The 20952-nt window shown below is 42.1% G+C and overlaps 1 protein-coding gene across 1 annotated transcript; it reads right to left on the bottom strand.

Annotated features, from left to right (window-relative positions):
- Nucleotides 1-10572: 10572 nt before the first annotated feature.
- LOC108298902 (serine protease 44-like) lies at nucleotides 10573-13762 on the bottom strand. The gene is made up of 6 exons (XM_037736757.1): nucleotides 13498-13762; nucleotides 13256-13396; nucleotides 13016-13172; nucleotides 12400-12665; nucleotides 11372-11535; nucleotides 10573-10809 (listed from the first exon to the last, which is right to left on the bottom strand). Exons 1-6 carry the CDS (start codon nucleotides 13760-13762, stop codon nucleotides 10573-10575), a joined length of 1230 nt encoding a protein of 409 aa, XP_037592685.1.
- Nucleotides 13763-20952: the final 7190 nt, after the last annotated feature.

The following is a 20952-nucleotide window of genomic DNA, read 5'->3' as shown; positions in this document are numbered from 1 at the left end:
TGGCTAGCCATATGCAGAAAACTGAAATTGGATCCCTTCCTTCAGTGTTGGCAAGACTTAGTAACTTGCTTCCAAAGAACTGGATATAGAAAGAGGTTTTTTTGTTATTGTTTGTTTGTTTTTAAATAAATGTAACTTTAAAGTATGGAAACCTGGCAAATGTAATCTTAACTAAATGATGAAAGTTAAGGTCACCAGTGATGCCATGTTGATAGCATGTAACCCCTGATACAATGTGACAAGAAAGGTACTTCATCTCTGTGGTATTTCCCCCCAAAACCCACAACTACAGGCTAATCATGACAAAAACATTAGGACTGTAGACATCCAAGACTCCAATATGGTGTCAGCTATACCAGTTTAGGAAAAGAATTGTACTCATGGATGTCAAAATAGAGGGCTGACACTCTGGATACTGGTGTGTGATTTCATCCCCAAAGGCACTGTTGGGGTGTTTCAATACAGCTACTACTGGTATCACAAGTATGTCAAAGTGAAGAAAGGGAGCTCTGTCAGGGTTTCTATGCTGCTGGCAGCTTACATGTTTTTCAGCTACTGCCTTTCTCACAAGGAGCTCATACTTGAAAGGTTACACAAGTACTGCTGAAGTGGAAGCCAGTGCAAAGGATATACACTCTGGATTTCTTACTGTGGCCTTCTTTGCCCTGGCCTCATTCCTTGAGGAACAGAGTTGTTACTGAAACTTTTCCTATCCTAATCAAGAATTAATGCCTATGATGATAAATTCCATGTGTCAGCTTGACTGGATTAAGGGATATCCAGATAGCTGGTGAAACATTTCTGCAACAGTGTTCCTGGAAGAGATCAGCACTTGAATCAGTAGACTGAGTAAGGAAGATCTGCCCTCACCAATGTGAGTGGGCATCTTCTAATCCAATTAGGCCTCAGACAGAACAAAAAAAGTGGAGGAATGGCAAATTCTCTGTCTCCTTGAGCTGGGACATCCATTTTCTCCTGCTTTTGGACATCAGACCTGCTGGGTCTTTGGCCTTCAGACTCCAGGATTTATTCCAATGCACCACTGAAATAAGAATTTATTTCTTGCTCCCAGGTTCTCAGGCATTTGAACTCTGAATGAATTACACTGTCAGCTTTCCTGACCTCCAGCTTATAGATAGCATTTCATGGGACTTCTTGACCTCAATAATTGTACAAGACAATTCCCATAAGAAGTATCCTCTTACATATACTTAATATATCCTATTGGTTCTGTTTCTCTGGAGTACCCTGACTAATACAATGTCCAACAAAAGATAACCCATATGTATTTTTTTAATCAGACAAATCCAAATTGAAGGACATTCTGCAAAATACTCAACCAGAAGTCCTCAAAACTATCAAGGTCATCAAAATAAGGTAGGTCTGAGAAGACCAGAGGAGACTAAGGAAGAATTATGACTAAACACTATGTGTTTCCTGAACTGGATCTTAGAACAGAAAAAGAACATTGTGAGAAAAACTAGTAAAATCTGAACACAGTTTGAAGTTTAATTAATAGTAATATACCAGTGTTGATTTCTTAGTTTTGATAAACATACCATGGTAATGTAAGTTGTCAATTAGGGAAACTTGATGAGAAGTATACAGGAACCTCCCTGTACTATCTTTGCAACATTTCTATAAATCTAAAATTATTCCAAAATAAAGCTTTTATTTTAAAAAGTGCATGAAGAAAAACTGATAGAAGATGAAGGAGAAATAGCCAATCCATAATTATAGTCAGATATATCAATACTCCTCTCCCAATTATTGATATAACAGGTAAACAAAAGCCAGCAGAGAAGGGGAAGATTTGAACAATATTATCAACAAGTGACATTTACAGAATATACCACTCAAACATCAAGTTTTCATAGAACTTTTACAAAGAAGGATTATATTTGTAGTTAATTCATAGAAAATCTGCCATCTTATCACAGTGGAATTAAATTTGAAATAAATAAAATAATATTTGGAAAATCTCCAGTATTTGGAAACTATATAACACAACTTGAAATAAGTCATGGGTCAAAGAATCAAAAGGAAAATTACAAAGTATTTTTAAGTGAATAAAAATGGAACCCCAACATATCAAAATTTGTGGGATGCCTCTAAAGTAGTACAGAGACAATGACAAAACATTGCTAAAAAAAAAATTAAAGGAGATCTAAATAAATGAAATGATAGACCAAGTTCATGGGTTGAAAAAAAATCAGTATTGTTAAAAGGTCAATTCTTCCCAAATTGATGTACTACAGATCCATTGCAATCCCAGTAAAAATCACAGCATACTTTTTTTTTTTTTTTTTTGAAAGTTCAAAGAACCTAGAATGCTTAAGCAATTTTGGAAAAGAACAAAGTTGGAGGACTAGTATTACCTTGCTTCAAAACATATTATAAAGCTACAGTAATCAAATTATTGTGGTATTGTCATAAAAACTGACAAATAGATAAATAGAACAGGGTCAAGAAAGAGTCCAGATATAGACCCACACATATATGTACAGCTGATTTTTGACAAAAGTGTAAAGACTATTCAATGGCAAAAGGATATTTTCAACAAATGGTGCTAGGACATTTGGATATTCATGTGCTATAAATAAATAAACTTCAATTCATTCCTCATGATATACAGAATTTTTAACTTAATAGGCATTATAAATCTAGATGTAAAACCAAAAACTATAAAACATATAGAATAAAGCATAAATGAAATATTTTACCTTGGGTGGGCAAGACTTTCTTACACATGACACCAAAAGCATGATCCATAAAATATCACATTGATAAACTGGACTTCGTCAAAATTACAAACAGCTACCCTTCTTAAAATGTTCCTATGGTAATGAAATGGCAAGTCACAGATTGTGAAAAAATAATTACAAACCATGAATTTGATAAAGGAGTTGTATCCAGAATACATAAATTCTCAAAGCTCAATTTAAAAAGATTTAAACCTCAATTTTTAAAAATAGGCAAAAGATCTGAACAAAGACACCAAAGAAGATATGGAGGCAAATAACCACAAGAAAAGGGGCATGTCATTAGTCATTTGGAAAATACTAACTAGAACCACAATGAGACCATTATAAATTTACTCAAATGGCTACAAATGGGAAAGCCTGACCATACCAACCACTGGGAACTGGAACATTTGTTCACTGCTGTGAACCTAAAATTGTACAATCACTTTGAAAAAAAGTTTGGCAGTTATTTAAAAATGTAAACTTATCCTATGATCCATCCATTCCACTCCTACATATTTACGTAAGAGAAATGAGAGCAAATGTACATGCAAAGACTTGTACACAATATGTTCATACCAAGAGGAAAATGAATTCAAACTTCAGCACAATTTAAGACAAAAGTATAGTATTTCTTCAGTGTAGATTTATTAAATGCCTTATAGAACAGGGTTTTGACTTGCTTTTCCCGTTTCTTGAAAGAGTTAATGCAGTTGTTGAAACTTCTAACCAAGACAGAACCTAAGGAATTGGGAAACTTGGTCCCTTGTTTTCAGGGTTTTGACTATAACTTCCTCCCCACCTATGGATATTGCTTAAATAGGGCAAAAGGATTTCTACTTTTTATAACCAATAGTTTTTGTTTGTTTGTTTGCTTGTGTATTTGCATAATCATTGATGCTTACTATTGCTGATTAGTAATATAAAAAAAGACTCCTGTCCTCCATGTTTATTCATGTGCTAGAAAAAGTATACATTATATAGAGTATGAAGTTTTCATAAGCATTTATATTTCAAGCTCTTTTTTTTTTTAATTTTTCTTTTTTTTTTTCAAGACAGGGTTTCACCATATTGGTCAGGCTGGTCTCGAACCCCTAACCTCAGATGATCCACCCCCCTCAGCCTCCCAAAGTGCTGAGATTACAGGCATGAGCCACTGAGCCTAGCATATTTCAAGCTCTTTATTTAAACATTGTTGAAATATGTGGCATAAACCTTGTTTCATTTATTTAATAAACTAGAGTAACATGAAATAATTTAAAAACAAACACTTATACACAAATGATCATAGTAGCTTAATTTGTAATAGTATAAACCTGGAAACAGCCCAAATGTCCATCAATAGATGAATGGGTAAACAAGTTGTGGTATATTCCTACAATGAAATACCACTTATCAATAAAAATAACATATTGATACACACTGTGATTGTGGAGAATTTCAAAATAATTATGCTGTGTGAAAAAGGCCAGACTCCCCTGAAAAAGAATACTCCATGTTTCCCCTTTATATAAAATCCTAGGAATTATGAACTAATGAATAGTGACTGAAAGCAGATCACTAGTTGAGAACAGAGGAGCAACCAGAAAGGCTGGGAAAGAAGGATTACCAAGGTACACAAAGAAACTTTTGGGAGAAATGTTCATTTTCATGATTATGGTAATAGCTACACATATGTATACATATATCACAACTTACCAAATTGTACATTTTAAACAAATGCAGTTTATTGTATGTCAATCATACTTCAATAAAGCTGTTTTCTTTTAAAAAAAACTGTATGCCAAAAATTTGAAAATCTAGATTAAATATATCTCTAGAAAAATATTAAAATATCAATAACACAAGAAGAGATTGACAACCTGAAGACCAATAACCACGAAATAAGTAAATAATAAAAGGGTCTCCCTATCCATCCCCACAAAGCCTCACACAATAGCAATATTAAAGACGAGTGCCATTTTCTTTTTACCTTTTACATGGTTTAAAAAAAAAAACCTGATATACAAAAACCATATAGTTTAAGTAATCATTATAAGGGGGCCATACTTGTAACTGCAATTCTGGTCCTTCCTTGTGCCTTCCATAACACAATTGCCTTCTGTCTCTCAAATACAACCAATTAATCTGACTTTTACGTAACTTTTTCCTTGTGTTTCTTTATAATTTTATCACCCAAATGTGTTTCCGTGAACACTACACTTTTGTCTTGCTGTGACTGTTTCATATTTGATGTGTCTTTAGAGACACTCTTCACTTACAGTTTTCACTTCTATTGCTTTACAGTTCATCTGTTGAAGAATCTGGGTTGCCTGACCTGTAGAGTCTCCCACAGCCTGGACTTTGTTAATTGCCTTCATGGTGTGGTTCAACATGTTCTTCTGTCTTCTGTATTTCCTGCAAATCAGCAACTGAACTCAGGTTTAATCCCTTTGTCAACATAGTAGGTGTTGCATTCTTTCACTTGGAGACACATAATGTCTAGATGGCCTCATTTTCTGATGTTTTCAGCTGTTGATGATTTTTGCCTGGATCTACTGAGGATTAAAAAATAGTAGTCTTCTAAAGATATCACTTCTCTTTCTGAGGCGGTAAAGTTTTATAAAGATTTTGGACTTTAACATATTTTATGGGTTTTTATGCATTGCAATTGTTATGCTTACTGTGGTAGATTAGAAAATATGGTCACAATATTTTGCATATTCTCCCATCAAGAAATGAAATTTAGTTCTACATCCTCACTTAACCTGAGCTGGCCTTGTGACATGCCCTGACCAACAGAATATGGTAGAAGTTAAGTTTTACAACTTCTGAATCTAGGCACAAGGGGGCCTTGCAATTTCTGCTTTCACTCACTTGAAGCACTGTCCTGAGTCCACCTGATCTAATCTACAGGGGGATGACAGGCCTTTGGAGAAAAAGTAGGGCACCCCTACCTGTATTCCCAGATAACCACTCACCATTTGAGCAAGAGCATCTTGGGACATCCTGGCCCTGCTTGAAGTGTAACCACAGGAATCTGCTCAGACTAGCCCAGCAGAACTGCCCAACTATCCTACAAAATTATGAGAAACACAATTGAATCTCATTATTCACAGAAGTTATATTTTATAAAGTCATCACAAGGACTGAATTCATGAATACTGAACCATGCTCCTAGAGGAAATATAGGGTTAGATTCCTGTGAGCCTCTGGTCAAAATAGACTCAATGACCAGTCAACATATAACCTTGTTTTATGTGTGTTCCAGTTTAAAGACACTTCCTTTAGTATACTCCTGACTGGCTGAACTCCCAGGCAACAGGACTATGAGTGCCTGATCAAAGCTTATCTAACACACCTATATTTTTCTCCATAAGGCACATCACAGCCTTCTTGCACTTAGGAGCACTAGCCAGCATTTCAGCAGTACTCTTGAGGTCCTTTCTTTTTTTTAGATGGAATCTCACTCTGTTGCCCAGGCTGGAGTACAGTGGTGCGATCTTGGCTCACTGTAACCTCCACCTCCCCAGTTCAAGCAATTCTCCTACCTCAGCCTCCTGTTAGGATTACAGCGGTGCACCACCATGCCCAGCTAATTGTTTTATTTTTAGCAGTGATGGTGTTTCACCATGTTGGCCAGGCTGGTCTTGAACTCCTGATCTCATGATCCACACACCTTGCCCTCCCAAAGTGCTGGAATTACAGGCATGAGCCACCATGCCTGGACTTGGAGCCCTTTTAAACAGCAAAATCACCAACAACAAGCAAAAAAAATATTTTTTTTAAGTGATAGTTAAGACACCTCACACCAGTTAAAATGGCGATCATTAAAAAATCTGGAGACAACAGATGCAGGAGAGGATGTGGAGAAATACAAATGCTTTTGCACTGTTGGTGGGAGTGTAAATTAGTTCAACCATTGTGGAAGACAGTGTGGCGATTCCTCAAGGATCTAGAAATAGAAATACCATTTAACCCAGCAATCCCATTACTGGGTATATACCCAAAGAATTGTAAATAGGTCTATTATAAAGACACATGTACATGTATGTTCATTGTGGTACTGTTTACAATAGCAAAGACTTGGAACTAACCCAAATGCCCATTGATGATAGACTGGATAAAGAAAATGTGGCACATATACACTATGGAATGCCATGCAGCCATAAAAAAGATGAGTTCATGTCCTTTGCAGGGACATGGATGAATCTGGAAACCATCATTCTCAGCAAACTGACACAAGAACAGAAAACAAAACACTGCATGATCTCACTCATAAGTGGGTGTTGAACAATGAGAACACATGGACACAGGGAGGGGAATGTCACACACTGGGGTCTGTTGGGGGGTGAAGGGCTAGGGGATGGATAGCAGGGGGTGGGGAGATTGGGGATGGATAACATTAGGAGAAATACCTAATGTAGGTAATAGGGGGATGGAGGCAGCAAACCACCATGGCATGTGTATACCTAACAGTCCTGCAAGATCTGCACATGTGCCCTGACTTAAAGTAAATTTTTTTAAAAAATCATTCCTGATTACCCCAAAAAAAGACACTTGTTTACAGTAAGAAAGATGAAAGCAGACAAAATAGCACATTGCACAGCCCCAGCTAGGAACATGTATGTCAGACAATTTAAATTTTTCCACTGCACTGGGCACATCCACAAATGACCACAAATCACTGCCAGTACTGAATTTGGGGTTAAAATAAATCTCAGCAAGTAGGTGAATTTGCAAGTATGAATGAGAATTGACCATAATACGATGTGTTGTTTTAGGCCACTGAGTTTGGGGTGATTGTTCTTCAGCAGTAGAATCCTGAAACACACCAAAGGCATCTTTTGCCAGGCAGGGTGGCTTAGATTGGGTTCCCTGAACATGGACTCTGACAGAGAATTCTGTCTAATGGTTTGTTGAGGAGTGCTCCTAGGAGAAGCTGCTCACAGAAGCCAGTTGCAACTGACATCTCAGCTGATCCTACAAGAGGCCTTTCCAAGTTGTCCCAGATTGAGGGAAGGAGGCTGGACCTTTGCATCTCTGCATAGCAATTATTTGCTATGGGCTACCCCTGTGAAGGGACTTAAATCTTGAGGGAATCAGTTCCCTGTAGCTGAGTGCACATTTTGTAAGGGGTGCAGTTGTGAATTAGTATCTTCTGAAGCTAAAGGATGGCTGTGATTTCTCTGCAGTGGGATCTAGCAGGAACACATGTCAGAATACAGGGTGCCTCTTCCGATTGTTTCTGAGTCCTGTTGACACGATAGCTTCCTTGCTATCTGGTATGACAAGAAATTTCAGGCTCATTTTATACATTTCCGGTTTTGTACCTGTAAATTTTTCAAGCCATTTCTCCAAGCAGCCCTGGTTTCTTTTGGTGGCAAATGGTATTCCAAGACCACTAGAAATGCTTATTGCTCTCTTCGTCCCTTGCCCCTTATGGCTAGAAACCCATAGGGATTTTTGTTGTTTGTTTTTCTTTCCTTTTTATTCAGGTCTGGCATTTTTACTAAAACTGATTGCCTGACACTCAACAACTCCTCTCCCTGTGTCTCCCGTCTTTCAGGTTCTACCCAGCCAGCAAGCGCCTTACCTAGAAGTCCTCCTAATGAATGATGACATTTACCCGCAACCTGCCACATACATCTTATCTGTGGAGGAAGGCCAGTGCCCAAATCATAAAAGATAATTCACAAGTATTTACTGGAAAGGGTAAAATTGACTAACGTGTACTTGGCACTTGATGTTTTGTTCCCTGGGAGGCCATGCCCATCTTTTCTGGTAGCCAGAGGCTGTTCCTCAATAACCAAGATGTTGAATGGAATTTCTATTCTCCAATAACAAGAAGCATGCTCTAACATTGGAAGACCAAAGGGCACCCCATCTGGAACCATAAACTTTCTGGAGCCTGGGACTCCCCACTGCAGGGGCTGTAACCCTTGCCTACCCAGTTGTGTTTTTTCCCCTTCATGAAGGCAACTTGGAAAGCAAAAGGGGGACAGAGCAATGAGACAAAAGGACAGTGAGAGAAAGGAGTGAGGCAATAGAGGATATATAGCATCTAAGTATCTACTGATTCACTCACTCACTCATCAGATAGTTCCTAAACTTCTGCTGTGTTCTACACCTGGAGCTGGAGGATGGAAGATAAGGAAAGATTCGGCAGAGTCCCATGGCAAAATGTCAACCAGCGGAAACAGAGAAATTAACAGGTGCAGAGACTGCAGAGTCCAGGGAGCCCAGAAGAAGGCGCATGACATTACACAGCGCAGCAGAGTCCACAAGAGTGTTTTGTGGAAAAGGGGAATGCTTATACTGGAGCTAAACTGATGTGGAAGAAAGAAGGAAATGAGAAGCCATACTGGCATTCTCAGCAGATGGAACACAGAAAAGGGTCAGTCAGCCTATTCTGAAAGAAAGCTGCAAGTAACAGAAGTATGTGGCAAGTCTTGGGCCTCCAGCCCTTCTTCCTGGGCATTTCTGTAAGACATCATCTAGGACTTCCTGGGTTTAACTGTAACCAGGTAGAGTTTGAGAAGCAGAGTGTACCAGCCCCAGCCTCCCTCAGGCAGCAGGATCTCTCTCTCTCTCTCTCTCTCTTTCTCTCTCTCTCTCTCTCTCTCTCTTTCTCTCTTTCTCTCTCTCCTGCATGCACACACACACACACAAAAACACAAATACAAACACACACACACACAAGTGTGCTCTTCCTTCCCACCCTCCTCCCTGTGGGTACTCAGCTCTTTGGGCTCAAGGACCAGCCCATAGTCCATTTTATCTCCTCAAGGCCCATTTGTTACAAGACTGCAAGGAGAGGGAGGAAGGTGTCTGAGTGTGCCATGCCCCAGCCTCTGTCCCTCTTGATCCCCTGCTCCTGATGCAGGGTTTGTTAAACTCAAGTACCACGCTCCCAGCTATAGAGATGGTGATGACCCAAAAAAAAAAAAAAAAAATGACAGGCAGCAGGACCCACTGGGTAAAGCCGCCTGTTGGATTTAAATGAGGGCAGACAAACTCCTCATCTCTGGCTCTGCCAAAGTGTTATAAAAACCATGAATACCTTTCTAATAAATGGAAAGCCAGTTCTCTACAGAGTATGTTATATACAACCTCACGCCCCATTGAGCAGAGCTTCAGAAACACAGGAGAGTCTCCAAACATTTATTCAGTTGATTTCTAAAAACTCCACACTCCATAACTGCCTCAACACAACTTACGGTGTCTCTGAAAGTAGCCACTAGGGCACTGAGGAAGGGGGTGCCAAGAATGGGTTGCCCCAAGAGAGCTGGTGTGGCAGAGGCTGTCCACTCACAGATGGACCCACACTGGGCTATAGGGGAACTTCTCCCAGCCCCGGACAACTGAGCCAGAGTGGAAGTCCCAGGCCTCACACCTCTGCAGGGACCTGGGAATGCCTCCTTCACTCTCTCTGAGCAATCGCCCAGCTGACACAGTCTCAGGTAAGAGCCCTGAAACCAGAACCACGTCTAACACTTGCTTCACTCTTGATGATGTCTCTTCTTCGACAGATGTTCTCCCAGGTATTGAAGAGTCACAGTGGCCCCCCTGGCAGGGCAGCTGGTCCTCTAGCTGGAATAGGTTCACTCCCTCCTTCCCACCAGGCAGAGCACAGCCCTGATGCAGGCACGGCGGAGGCAGGTGGCCAGAGCACCAGGCAAGGACACTTTCCAGGCTCCAGTCTCTCCGCCATGCTCTACTGTTTGGATCTCCAGAGGGCCTGTGGATTCCAACTGGGATTTGCAGAAAGGGCCTTGAGAAGGAGCGGAAGGTTGGAGGAGAGGCCTAGTATGAGACTCAGAAACAGGAAAAGTAGAATGGGATCCGATCATGGGGTCACCAGGATGCCCAGGGGCATCACCAGACACAGGAATAGGATGAGGAAGTCTGCTGAATCCAGACATGAAGCTTGTCTCAGTTGGCCAATGACCCAGTCCTTGTAGAAACTAACATCCGTGTAAACTCCAGGATATCCTTTGCGACCGCAGCCAATGCCCCAGCTCACAATCCCCACCTGGATCCATACACCATTTAATTCACAGACCAGGGGTCCCCCAGAATCTCCCTGGAAAAAGAAACACAATCACTGTAGGAAACAGCCTCCACGTCAGAGCAGGCTGATTGCACTGCAATGCGCCGCAGAGCTAGGCACTCAGGGGGCTTCCCCGGGAACCCCGAAGACCCTCCTAGCCTTAGGTATCTGTCGATAAGAGAGCTGAGAATCGACGATTTCCAATAAAGCAAAATCATGCACCTACTGAAAAGGCATGTTCCAAAAAACTTAATACACATGATGAAATCATTCCTACTCTGAGACAATAATGAGTCTAGTGCTTACCTGAGTAATAATACTGCCTGTCACACAGAAGGAGCCCACACGGAGCACGCATTGTTGGTGGGACCTGCCTGATTCACCCCTCCTCCCACTCCAGGCTGTGTTAGCTGCTCTCTCCTGAAGGATCAGGAAGGCTGCCCAGGAGAGCCTTGGTGGCTTGTCCTCACGTCCCATTACATGAGTGAGGGTAAACCGAGGGGCTAGGAGATAACCCAGGCCCTACTGGCTGCGGATGAGGAAGCTTTGAGGAGACAACTGCAGTGCTGAGGCAGCAAGAGGCCCATGAACTGACCTGACAGGCATCCTTCCCTTGGTCACTGTAGCCACAGACAGTCCCTTTCTTGATCACTGCATTCCACCTTCTCAGGTTTTTCTTGAGTATCTTATTACATTTTTCATGAAGCATAATGCGTAGCTCAGCCTCCTGAAGCTCAGTTACTGCTTTATCTGATGGATCTACAGAGAGACCATTTATGACTGAGTGGACCTGCGTAAGTGGGACAGGACGAGAGAACCCCATGCCCACCCTGGGTCTCAATACAGTGTGTTCACACACAGACACCTTCTTGGGCATTGGATAGTGTCCCATTTGACAAAGGAAGATATGCGGAACAGTGTTGACATGGGGAGAGGAGGATGTAAGATCCAAACCAAAACAGGAGAAATAAGAACACACAGGATAGGTGTTACCACCCTGAGAAACCAAAACCATGCATCTGTCACTCTGAGTAGCAGTACTAATAGTGACACAGCATCCTGTACATCAGCAAAGCATCTATACTTTCTAGAGCAGGATCACAGACTTTCAGACAGGTAATGCCCCAAAGGTACCAAATCCAGCCTCTCCCCATGAATAAGAGGCCCTACACCTCAATGAAAGGTCTCTGGCCTCTTTACACACAGGAAGCTCCCTATCTACCAAGGCTGTACTTCCAGGGAGGGACAGCTAGCTTTAAAAGGCAGACAGCTAGCTCATCACCCCCAGAGGTAAAATTCACCCTAGAGAGAACCCACCATGCCTGGCACCCAAATCCCCAGGTCCTGACAAACCAACAGAATTTCATAAAACAGTTGTTCAAATTACTCCCTGGCAGCATTTACTGCATCCTCCTCCCTGACTTACTTAAAAAAAAAATAAAATATATATATATATATGTATATATATAAAAAAAATAATATATATATATATATATATATATATATATATATATGTATATATATACCTCTCTGTCCCTCCCTTTAGCTTGTAGGTCAACCCCAGGGTACCAAGCAGCCTTTTCCCTGGTCTGGGGCTGCTGTAGTCTTGCTTCAGAGTCTCACCTGTTTCATTTACTTTGCCCCATCCAGTCACCCAGCACTTCGTATCAGCTTGCACCATGAAAGCCTGTTCAGGAAGGCACACAGGCTGGATGTGCGTGGAGTAATTCACAGGGAAGTCAAGCAGAGCAAGGGCAATGTCATTCTGAATTATTCCAAGAGTAGTAAAATATCGGTGGATAACGATGTCACGAACCGGGACCACAAGCGCCGTTTTGGAGAGGTGCTGCACTTCTGTGTCTCCCAGCTTCGCTGTGTATTCCAGGTGGCTGCTGAGAGATCCTCCAGGGTCTGCAATCTGCTGCCACACCTTCCAGGTGCTTCCCAGCCTGGTCCCATCTTCCTATGACAGCCGGCAGCCACCTCCCTCCCTCAAACCGCGTACGCCCAGGACCTCTGACCCATTTGGCCTGTGGTCCCCGAGACCAGCGGTGGCAGCGGCAACACCCGGACACTTGTTAGAAATGCAGATCCTCAGGTCTCACCCAGACAGGATAAAACCTATAGGGTTGTCACCCCGTTTTACAGATGAGGAAGAGGAAGCTCAAGGAGCGGGGACAGACTGGCTCCAGGTCCCACGGGCTGACCAGGGCCCCAGCTCCGCGCCCCAAACATTTACCCATAGATGCAGTGGGCAGCCGTGAGCACCCAGCTCCTGGCGATGAGGGAGCCTCCGCAGACGTGTCCGTCGCTGGTCTGCAGGCTCACCTGCCAGGGCCACTTCTTTTCTGGGGCCGGTAATCCTCCAGTTATCCTGGAAATCCGATGACCACAGGCTGCGGCAGGTCAATGAAACGGACTGAGAGTAACGCTGCTGCAGCGCCTTCACCGGAGCCAAACGGGCTCAGAACCCTCAGACCAAGGCCTGCATCCCCTGCATCTTCGGAAAGTGGCCGGGTCCCCCCAGGTCTCAGGGAGCCGCCCCGCCGCTGGACAGATCTGTCCCCGAGCCGCCCCTCCTCTAGGGCAGGTCCCCTCCCCGTCAGACCGGGCCGGCTCTCTGCGGCAGGGCGTGGCCCAGAAGCCTCACCTGATGTTAATGCCGCTGTCCCTTTGGTCCGCACGGATGGATTGCCAGAGCCTGGCAAGAATCAGACTCACCTGAGGGAAATGTCACCGAAGCACGGGGCACTCCGTTGCCCCTGGACTGGCGGGCCGCTGGGGATCCTGGAGCGCCTACGGGCCGCGGCTCCCACCTGCTCGCTCCTGGGTCCAGGCTGCCCGGCCCTGAGGGGAGAGTGGAGGGGGAGAGCGGTGCTGCGCCTCCCTCAGCCCCCGCCCTGCCTGCCCTGGCCTCGTCGAGCCAAGGCTGAAGGAGCAAGAGCCAGGCCAGGAGCCCCAGGGAGCTGCCGCCCCGGGACGCCATGGGTACTGCCGGCGACCACAGCCTCTGTCATGGCGCCCCCTCGCAGCGGTTTCCACGCCTGCCGCATAGATTCTGGCGGGAACCTGGAGCGGCCGCGAGGGACGAGGGGGCGGGGCCGGGCCACCCGGCCGTCTGAGGGGCGGGGCCTGGGCGGGGCCTGGGCGGGGCCGCGCCGTGCAGTGGTGACTCAGATGAGTCCTCTCTCTCTTCGCAGCTCTGCGTGGACTCAGGGCCCTCCACCTCATCGGACGCACCCCCCACCCCCAGCACTCCGCATCTCCTGGCCTAGGTCCCTGGCCACAGAGTGGCAGCTGCCTAGCCCTTTGTTCACACAAAGATGCGTCCATTACTCTCTGCGATACCGCAGAGCTTCCTCTAGGCCAGGGCTTTACCAGAATCTCCCTCCTTTACTTGTTTGCAATTAAACTAAAACTCTTTAACATACATGTTGCACTTAACATTACTAACCACTGAGTTAGAGATGATACTGCTACCTTTTTGAAAATCAGCATCCGTATGGAAAGATGTTCAACAATGAGGCATGACAGGTAGACCATGTCCTCGGGACGCAGCAACGGTGGTGACCGTACAGTCAACACAGTAAGCCTCATTTGCATTGTAATTGAGCTCATTCAAGCAAAGCTATCTTCAGTAGGGAATTTCCCCTGTAGAGAGCATGCGCACTTTGATTTCACCTGTTCTTAAACTGACCCTTTGTTCATTATCATAGTAAAAAGCACACCCCTGGGTGGAGATTTCAGATGCTGATGAGACACTCGAGGTATGACAAGCATGCACAGCTACTGTGCGTGTGCACCCAGAGGACCACCCAGAACATGCTTACTAATAACACCTCTTCCCACCTCCTTATGAATAACCATGTAAGACTCTCGTGAAAAGAATCTCCCTAGTGCCAGTCTTCACTGTCTCATCCTTATAAGCTGACCACTCTGAATCCTCGCTCTCTCAGGGTGTACTATCTCTTCTGCACTTAACTTTCAAAATACTCTTTTTCTTTTACAATAAATTACTCTGCTGTATCTCCTTTGCCGTGAGTCTCTCTAAGAAGACAAGAACCAAGGTATCACAACAGCTGTCAACAACATCATCAGTCAATAACAAAATGGAAATTAAAACCACAATGAGATATCACTCTGCACCTATCAGACTGGCTAAAATAAATAATAGTGACAGTATCAAATGCTGACATGCATGCAGAGATATTGTATCACTCATACATTGTGGTGGGAATGTAAACTATTACAGCCACTCTGGAAAACAGATTGGCAGTTTCTTATCCAACAAAATAAGCAATTACTATACAACCCAGTAATTATACTCCTGGGTATTTATCCCAGAGAAATAAAGATGTTCACACACACACAAACCTGTATAAATGTTTATAGTATCTATACTCATACAGCCCACATCTGGAAACAATCCTGTAATGAACAGAATAATGGCCTCCCAAAGATGGGCACATTCTAACCCCTGGAAGCTGTGAATATTTTACAGTACATGGTGAACAGAATGTGATTAAATTAAGCATATTGAGACAGGAGATTATTCTGGATTATCCTGGTGGGCCCAATGTAATACCAGGTACCCTAGAGGGAGGAAAGAAAGTCTAAGTCAAAGAAAAAGATGTGATATCAGAAGCAGAGGTCAGAGAGAGAGAGATTTTTGAAGATGCTATACTGCTGACTTTAAAGATTAAAGAAGGGGACACAAGCCTAGAAATGCAGGCAGCCTTTAGAAACTGAAAATGGCAAAGAAACAGATTATCCCTTAGAGCCTCCAGAAAAAACACAGCTGGCCAACTCCCTGGTTTTAGGACTTCTAACCTCTAAACTACAGGATACTACATTCGGTTGTTTCAAACCATTGCATTTGTGGCAAATTGTTACAGCTGTAATGGGAAATGAATACAAACCCAAATGTCGTTCAATGGGTGAATAAACAAATTGTGATATATTCATATCACAGAATACTACTCAGCAAAAGATAGAGTAAAATATCAATAGAAGCAACAACTTGAACGAATTTCCGGGAATAATGCTGAACCAAAAAACCAATCCCAAAAGGTTATATGCTGTATAGTTTCATTTATACAACATTTTTGAAAAGATAAAATTTGAGAAATGAAAAGCAGATTAGTGACTGTCCAGAGTTAGGGAGGTAGGTATGGTTTTGAAAAGGCAACACAAGGAATACTCTAGTAATGAAATTCTTTTCTGTTCTTGACTATGGCGGTAGATACTTGCATATATGATTAAATTGTATAGAATTATACATACATCTTGACTTGTACACCCTCACAAATTAGCACAAGTGAAACTGGAGAAATCTGAGTAAGACAGATGGATTGTATCAATGTCAATATCCTGGCTGTGATGAGGTACTATTGTTTTTCAGGATATTATCACTGCAGGAACTGGGTAAATGGTATAGAGGAACTCTATTATTATTTCTTACCACTGCATGTGAATCTATTCAATTTCATAAGTTATCTAAAAAAATTTTTTTATTTAATTCAAAAAATAACACAATTATAAAGCTTTAATAAGATAAAAGTTTGACTAGGCACACTGGCTCACACCTGTAATCCCAACACTTTGGGAGGCTGATGTGGGTAGATGGCTTGAGCCAGGAGTTCAAGACCAATGTGGGCAACATAGCAAGATCCCCATCTTTACAAAACAATTAAAATTGGCCAGGCATGGTGCTGCATACCTGTAGTCCCAGCATCTCAGGAGGCTGAGGTGGGAGGATCACCTGAATCCAGCATGTCGAGATTGCAGTGAGCCATGATTTCATCACTGCACTCTAGCCTGGGTGACAAAGCGAGACGCTGTCTCAAAATAAAACAAAAGAAATGAAGACAAAAGTTTGTATACAGTATTGTTATTGTCTAATCTTGACTGCAGAATTTTTGCTTTTAAAGCCAATTAGCCTAAGTATCAGCAATATATTATTATTATGAAGGCAAGTTATTTTCACTGTAGAAAAATAAGAAAAAGAATAAGCAAAAAGAAGAGGGAGATCTGATTATCTTCATAATTGGGCACATTTTTTGGAGCCTACTTTTTTATATAACAATATATTCTGTTAGCAAATGTAATTATTTTTAAAATTACAAACTAAAAAATCAACATCAGTGTCCAATTTGCCATCCAGTCATCTTTAGGTATACTGATCAAACCTTTGTTTATCTCAAAACATATTAGAATACTTCTTTTTAAGTCATTGTAAATTATCTCCTTGAAGGAGAAGCATCCTTTGCTGCAGTCTGATCTCAACATCCAAGTTCTAGATCTTAAGCCATGTCCAAGCAACATTTTTCACAATCTCTGCTGTTTTTCTCCTTTGCAGTTGATGAATTCAACCCAATTACAACCATGTTAAAGAACAGACTTGCTTTATTTTTTTCAGCATCCAGAACCATATGGGTAGCATCTCTTCACAGGTGGGTGAACAGATTGATCAATAGTTGTAATACAGTGTGATAAGTATCTTGAATGAAAGGTATGTTCAATACCTTTTGGAAGTCAATTTTTCAGTGATTATCAACATTTAAAATATCATCCTGCCTAGTAATTTCTCTGCTGGCAGTTTATTCTATATAGAAATCCTTTAAGAAAACATGCCAAGTACGCCAAATATATATAACAAGGCCCTGAAGCAACTGTTTGTAATAGCAAAACACAGTAAAAAACATAAATTCTCATCAATAAGATGCTGATTATAAGGAAATATCTTCATGACCATGGAGTAGAGAGTTATTTCTTATACAGGATACAAAAAACACTGACCATGAAGAAAGATTAATAAATGTGACACCTTTAAATTAAGAACCACTGTCCATCAAAAGGCACCATAAAAATTTATGGAAAGAATAAAAAGCCACATAGTAGGGGAGATACTTGCAACACACATAACCAACAAAGAACCAGTATCCAGAATATCAAAAGAACTGAAAATCACTCACAATATGGCAGATACCTTGAAGGCCCTGCACAAAAGAGGCAATCCAAATGGCCAATAAATGTGACAAAGGAAGACTCAGAAATAAATACATTTTGAAAAATAAAGAAGTTTCTTTGTAGGGTGCAAGAAAGTCAGACCTCAGAAGAATTGATTCATCAAACTTAGAGTGAGCATTTAAAGGAAAAATCCCACAAAATTACCAAGATCACCAGGCTTGCATGAGTCTGTTCAAACTGAGAACACATCAACTTTCTCACATGACCATCATATTCATAAAGGTTATGACATACATTGAGACACCAGCAGAGTAAAATTAGGAGATAAAATCATTTTTGTTACGAAGTGTAGGTTTATAGGAATAGTGACACTTTTATTACTTTGGTATCACAACTAGATAGGATGCCCCTGTTATATTTTGGTTTATTTCTGGAATCAATTTTCCCCCTAACTATGCCATGGGAAAATACTGGGGCATTAGAAGCAAGGTAGAGTGTTGGTTTTTGCTTTTACAGAAGCTTGTTGTGGTAAAGTTCTTTCCATTAGGGCAAATTTGACCAAATGAGTTGCTCAGCAATTTTCTGATTCCATGGCATTAATTCAATATTTTGTATTATTCAACCAGTGTATTTACATGGAAATAACAAGAGGTGTTGTTTAATACATAAAGACCTCTGTGACAGACTGAAAAAATGACCACAATGCTTTGCAGTTCCTCCTGTCAAAAGATGGAGTCAGGCTGTGGTATAAGCAGCCCTGTCACTTGGGGTATGTGTCCTGGCAAATACCATGGTCCTAGAGTTTGCTGTGGTGAATTAAAATGCTGTCAAGAGTCTCTGATATGTCATACCTAGAGAGTCACAGTGTAGGTCTTTCAGTTCTGAAGCAAGATCATATCATCTGTAGCAAAGAAACTGTATGTTATTTGAAAAGCAACTCCGGATGCACTACTAAACCCTGAAGGGAACTAAGTGCCAGACCATGAAACATTACGTGATCAAGAGACTGGAGCTTCCTATTATAAGGTAGATATTTAGACTCACCAAGTCACAAACTCAACTGGACTAAACAGCAATCCATCATTCAATGGAAGTGATACTTTGGAAGTGGATTAAGGCAGGTCTTGAAGACACAAGTAAGTTATACAAAGAGATAAACTAGACCCCCATGTCACCCATTTACGATGCATTGAAACCTCTCCCTCCGTTTACACTCATAGCCTCATGAGGAGCATCCTAGCTAAAGGAGAAAGAACCTTTGCCTGCTTCAAAAATGAATTTAAAATCCTGTGACAGCTGAAAATTGCCTGCTATTGCATTATATCCCTGTATTAGTCAGGGTCCTCTAGAGGGACAGAACTAATAGGGTAGGTATATATAAAAAGGGAAGTTTATTAAGGAATATTAACTCACCCAATCACAAGGTCCCACACTAGACCATTTGTAAGCCAAGGAGCAAGGAAAGCCAGTCCAAGTCCTAAAACTGAAGAACATGGAGTCCAGTGTTCGAGGGCAGGAAGCATCCAGCACAAGAGAAAGATGTAGGCTGGGAAGCTAGGCCAGTCTAGTCCTTTCACGTTTTTCTGCCTACTTTATATTCTAGCCCTACTGGCAGCTGATTAGATGGTGCCCACCCAGATTAAGGGTGGGTCTGCCTTTCCCAGCCCACTGACTCAAATGTTAATCTCCTCTGGCAACACCCTCACAGACACACACCCAGGATCAATATTCTGCATCCTTCATTCCAATCAAGTTGACACCCAGAATTAATTAACACAAGTCCACCCCTCATTAACTTGAACCCATAAACATCTCCTGAGATCATACATAATTTTCAGATAAAGATAATAATAAGGTCATAATTACACCTAACATAATACAATGATCTTTTATACAACTGGAAACACACCAATCCCCAGTCAAAATACTATTGCATAAAGTTCACAATACTTAAATGCTGTTATGAAGTGAATAAATCTTATGTCACATGAGAAAGGAAAAAGGAAATAAATTAAGATATTTTCTTAGCACAAGTGTACACATACACAAACATGTTTTTAACAAAAGGAGGAAGTACTCATGACAGTTACAGTCCTTGTCTCTGCAGCTGGTCATGTGATCATAACTGGTATTGATAACTACCTTCTTCTACTACTCGTTCTGTATTCCCTTTGCCTTCAGCAAGCATCTCAGCAGGCAGTGGTTTTTTCCTGGCAGAGTGACCCAAACCTTCATTCCTGAAGGGTCTGGGTCATTTGCAGTCCTGCCTGGATTGGGCTGTTGTAGTTTCCCATTGACCTTACTCACAGAGCATGGTTGTACTAAGAGACACCCTAATGGATTCCCTGTATTCCATACATACTCTTCCTCACCTGTGTACTGGAGTAGTAGACTGATTTCATCTTGATAGTCCAGGTCGATCACCCCAGCCAACACTGTAACTCCCTTCTTAGCCTGTTGACTTAAAGGTAGGAGGAGCCCAAGGTGTCCAGGTGGCAATCTTAACTTCCAGTTTAATGGAATCGTTGTTGTGTCTCCTAGTGGCAGCATTCCTCCCTCTGGAACTAAGACCTCTAGGCCAGCGGAACGTAATGCTGTGGGAACAGGAAGCAAAAATTTGGCTAGTGGATCATTAGGGGTGATGATGAGTGGTGCCACTGCCACTTCCACCCCTTGATTCCTGGACCCATAAATCCTGGCTGTGGTAGAAACAGTATCATATATTAGACGCTGATTCAGAGCGTACACAGCTTTCTGGAGAACTTTGCCCCACCCCTACAAAGAAATCGTCACCTAGTTGGTGTTGCAATTGTGACTTCAAAAGGCCATTCTACCATTCTACCAATCCAGCTGCTTTAGGTTGATAGGGAACATGGTAAGACCAATGAATTCCATGAACGTGATCTCATTGTCACACTTCTTTAGCCGTTAAGTGAGTGCCTTGGTCAGAGGCAATGCTATGTGGAATACCAGGATGGTGGATAAGGCATTCCATGAGTCCATGGATGGTAGCCTTGACAGAAGCATTGCATGCAAGAGAGACAAACCCATATCTAGAGTAAGTGTCTATTACAGTGAGAATAAAACTCTGCCCTTTCCATGAGGAAAGAGGTCCAATATAATCACACTGCCACCAGGTAGCTGGCTGATCACCCTGAGGAATGGTGCCATATTCAGGACTCAGCAGTGATCTCTGCTGCTGGCAAA

This window comes from Cebus imitator, unplaced genomic scaffold (genome assembly GCF_001604975.1).
Source record: "Cebus imitator isolate Cc_AM_T3 unplaced genomic scaffold, Cebus_imitator-1.0 Scaffold0, whole genome shotgun sequence".
NCBI classification, from domain to species: domain Eukaryota; kingdom Metazoa; phylum Chordata; class Mammalia; order Primates; family Cebidae; genus Cebus; species Cebus imitator.
This window is presented reverse-complemented; position numbering and strand designations above follow the sequence as displayed.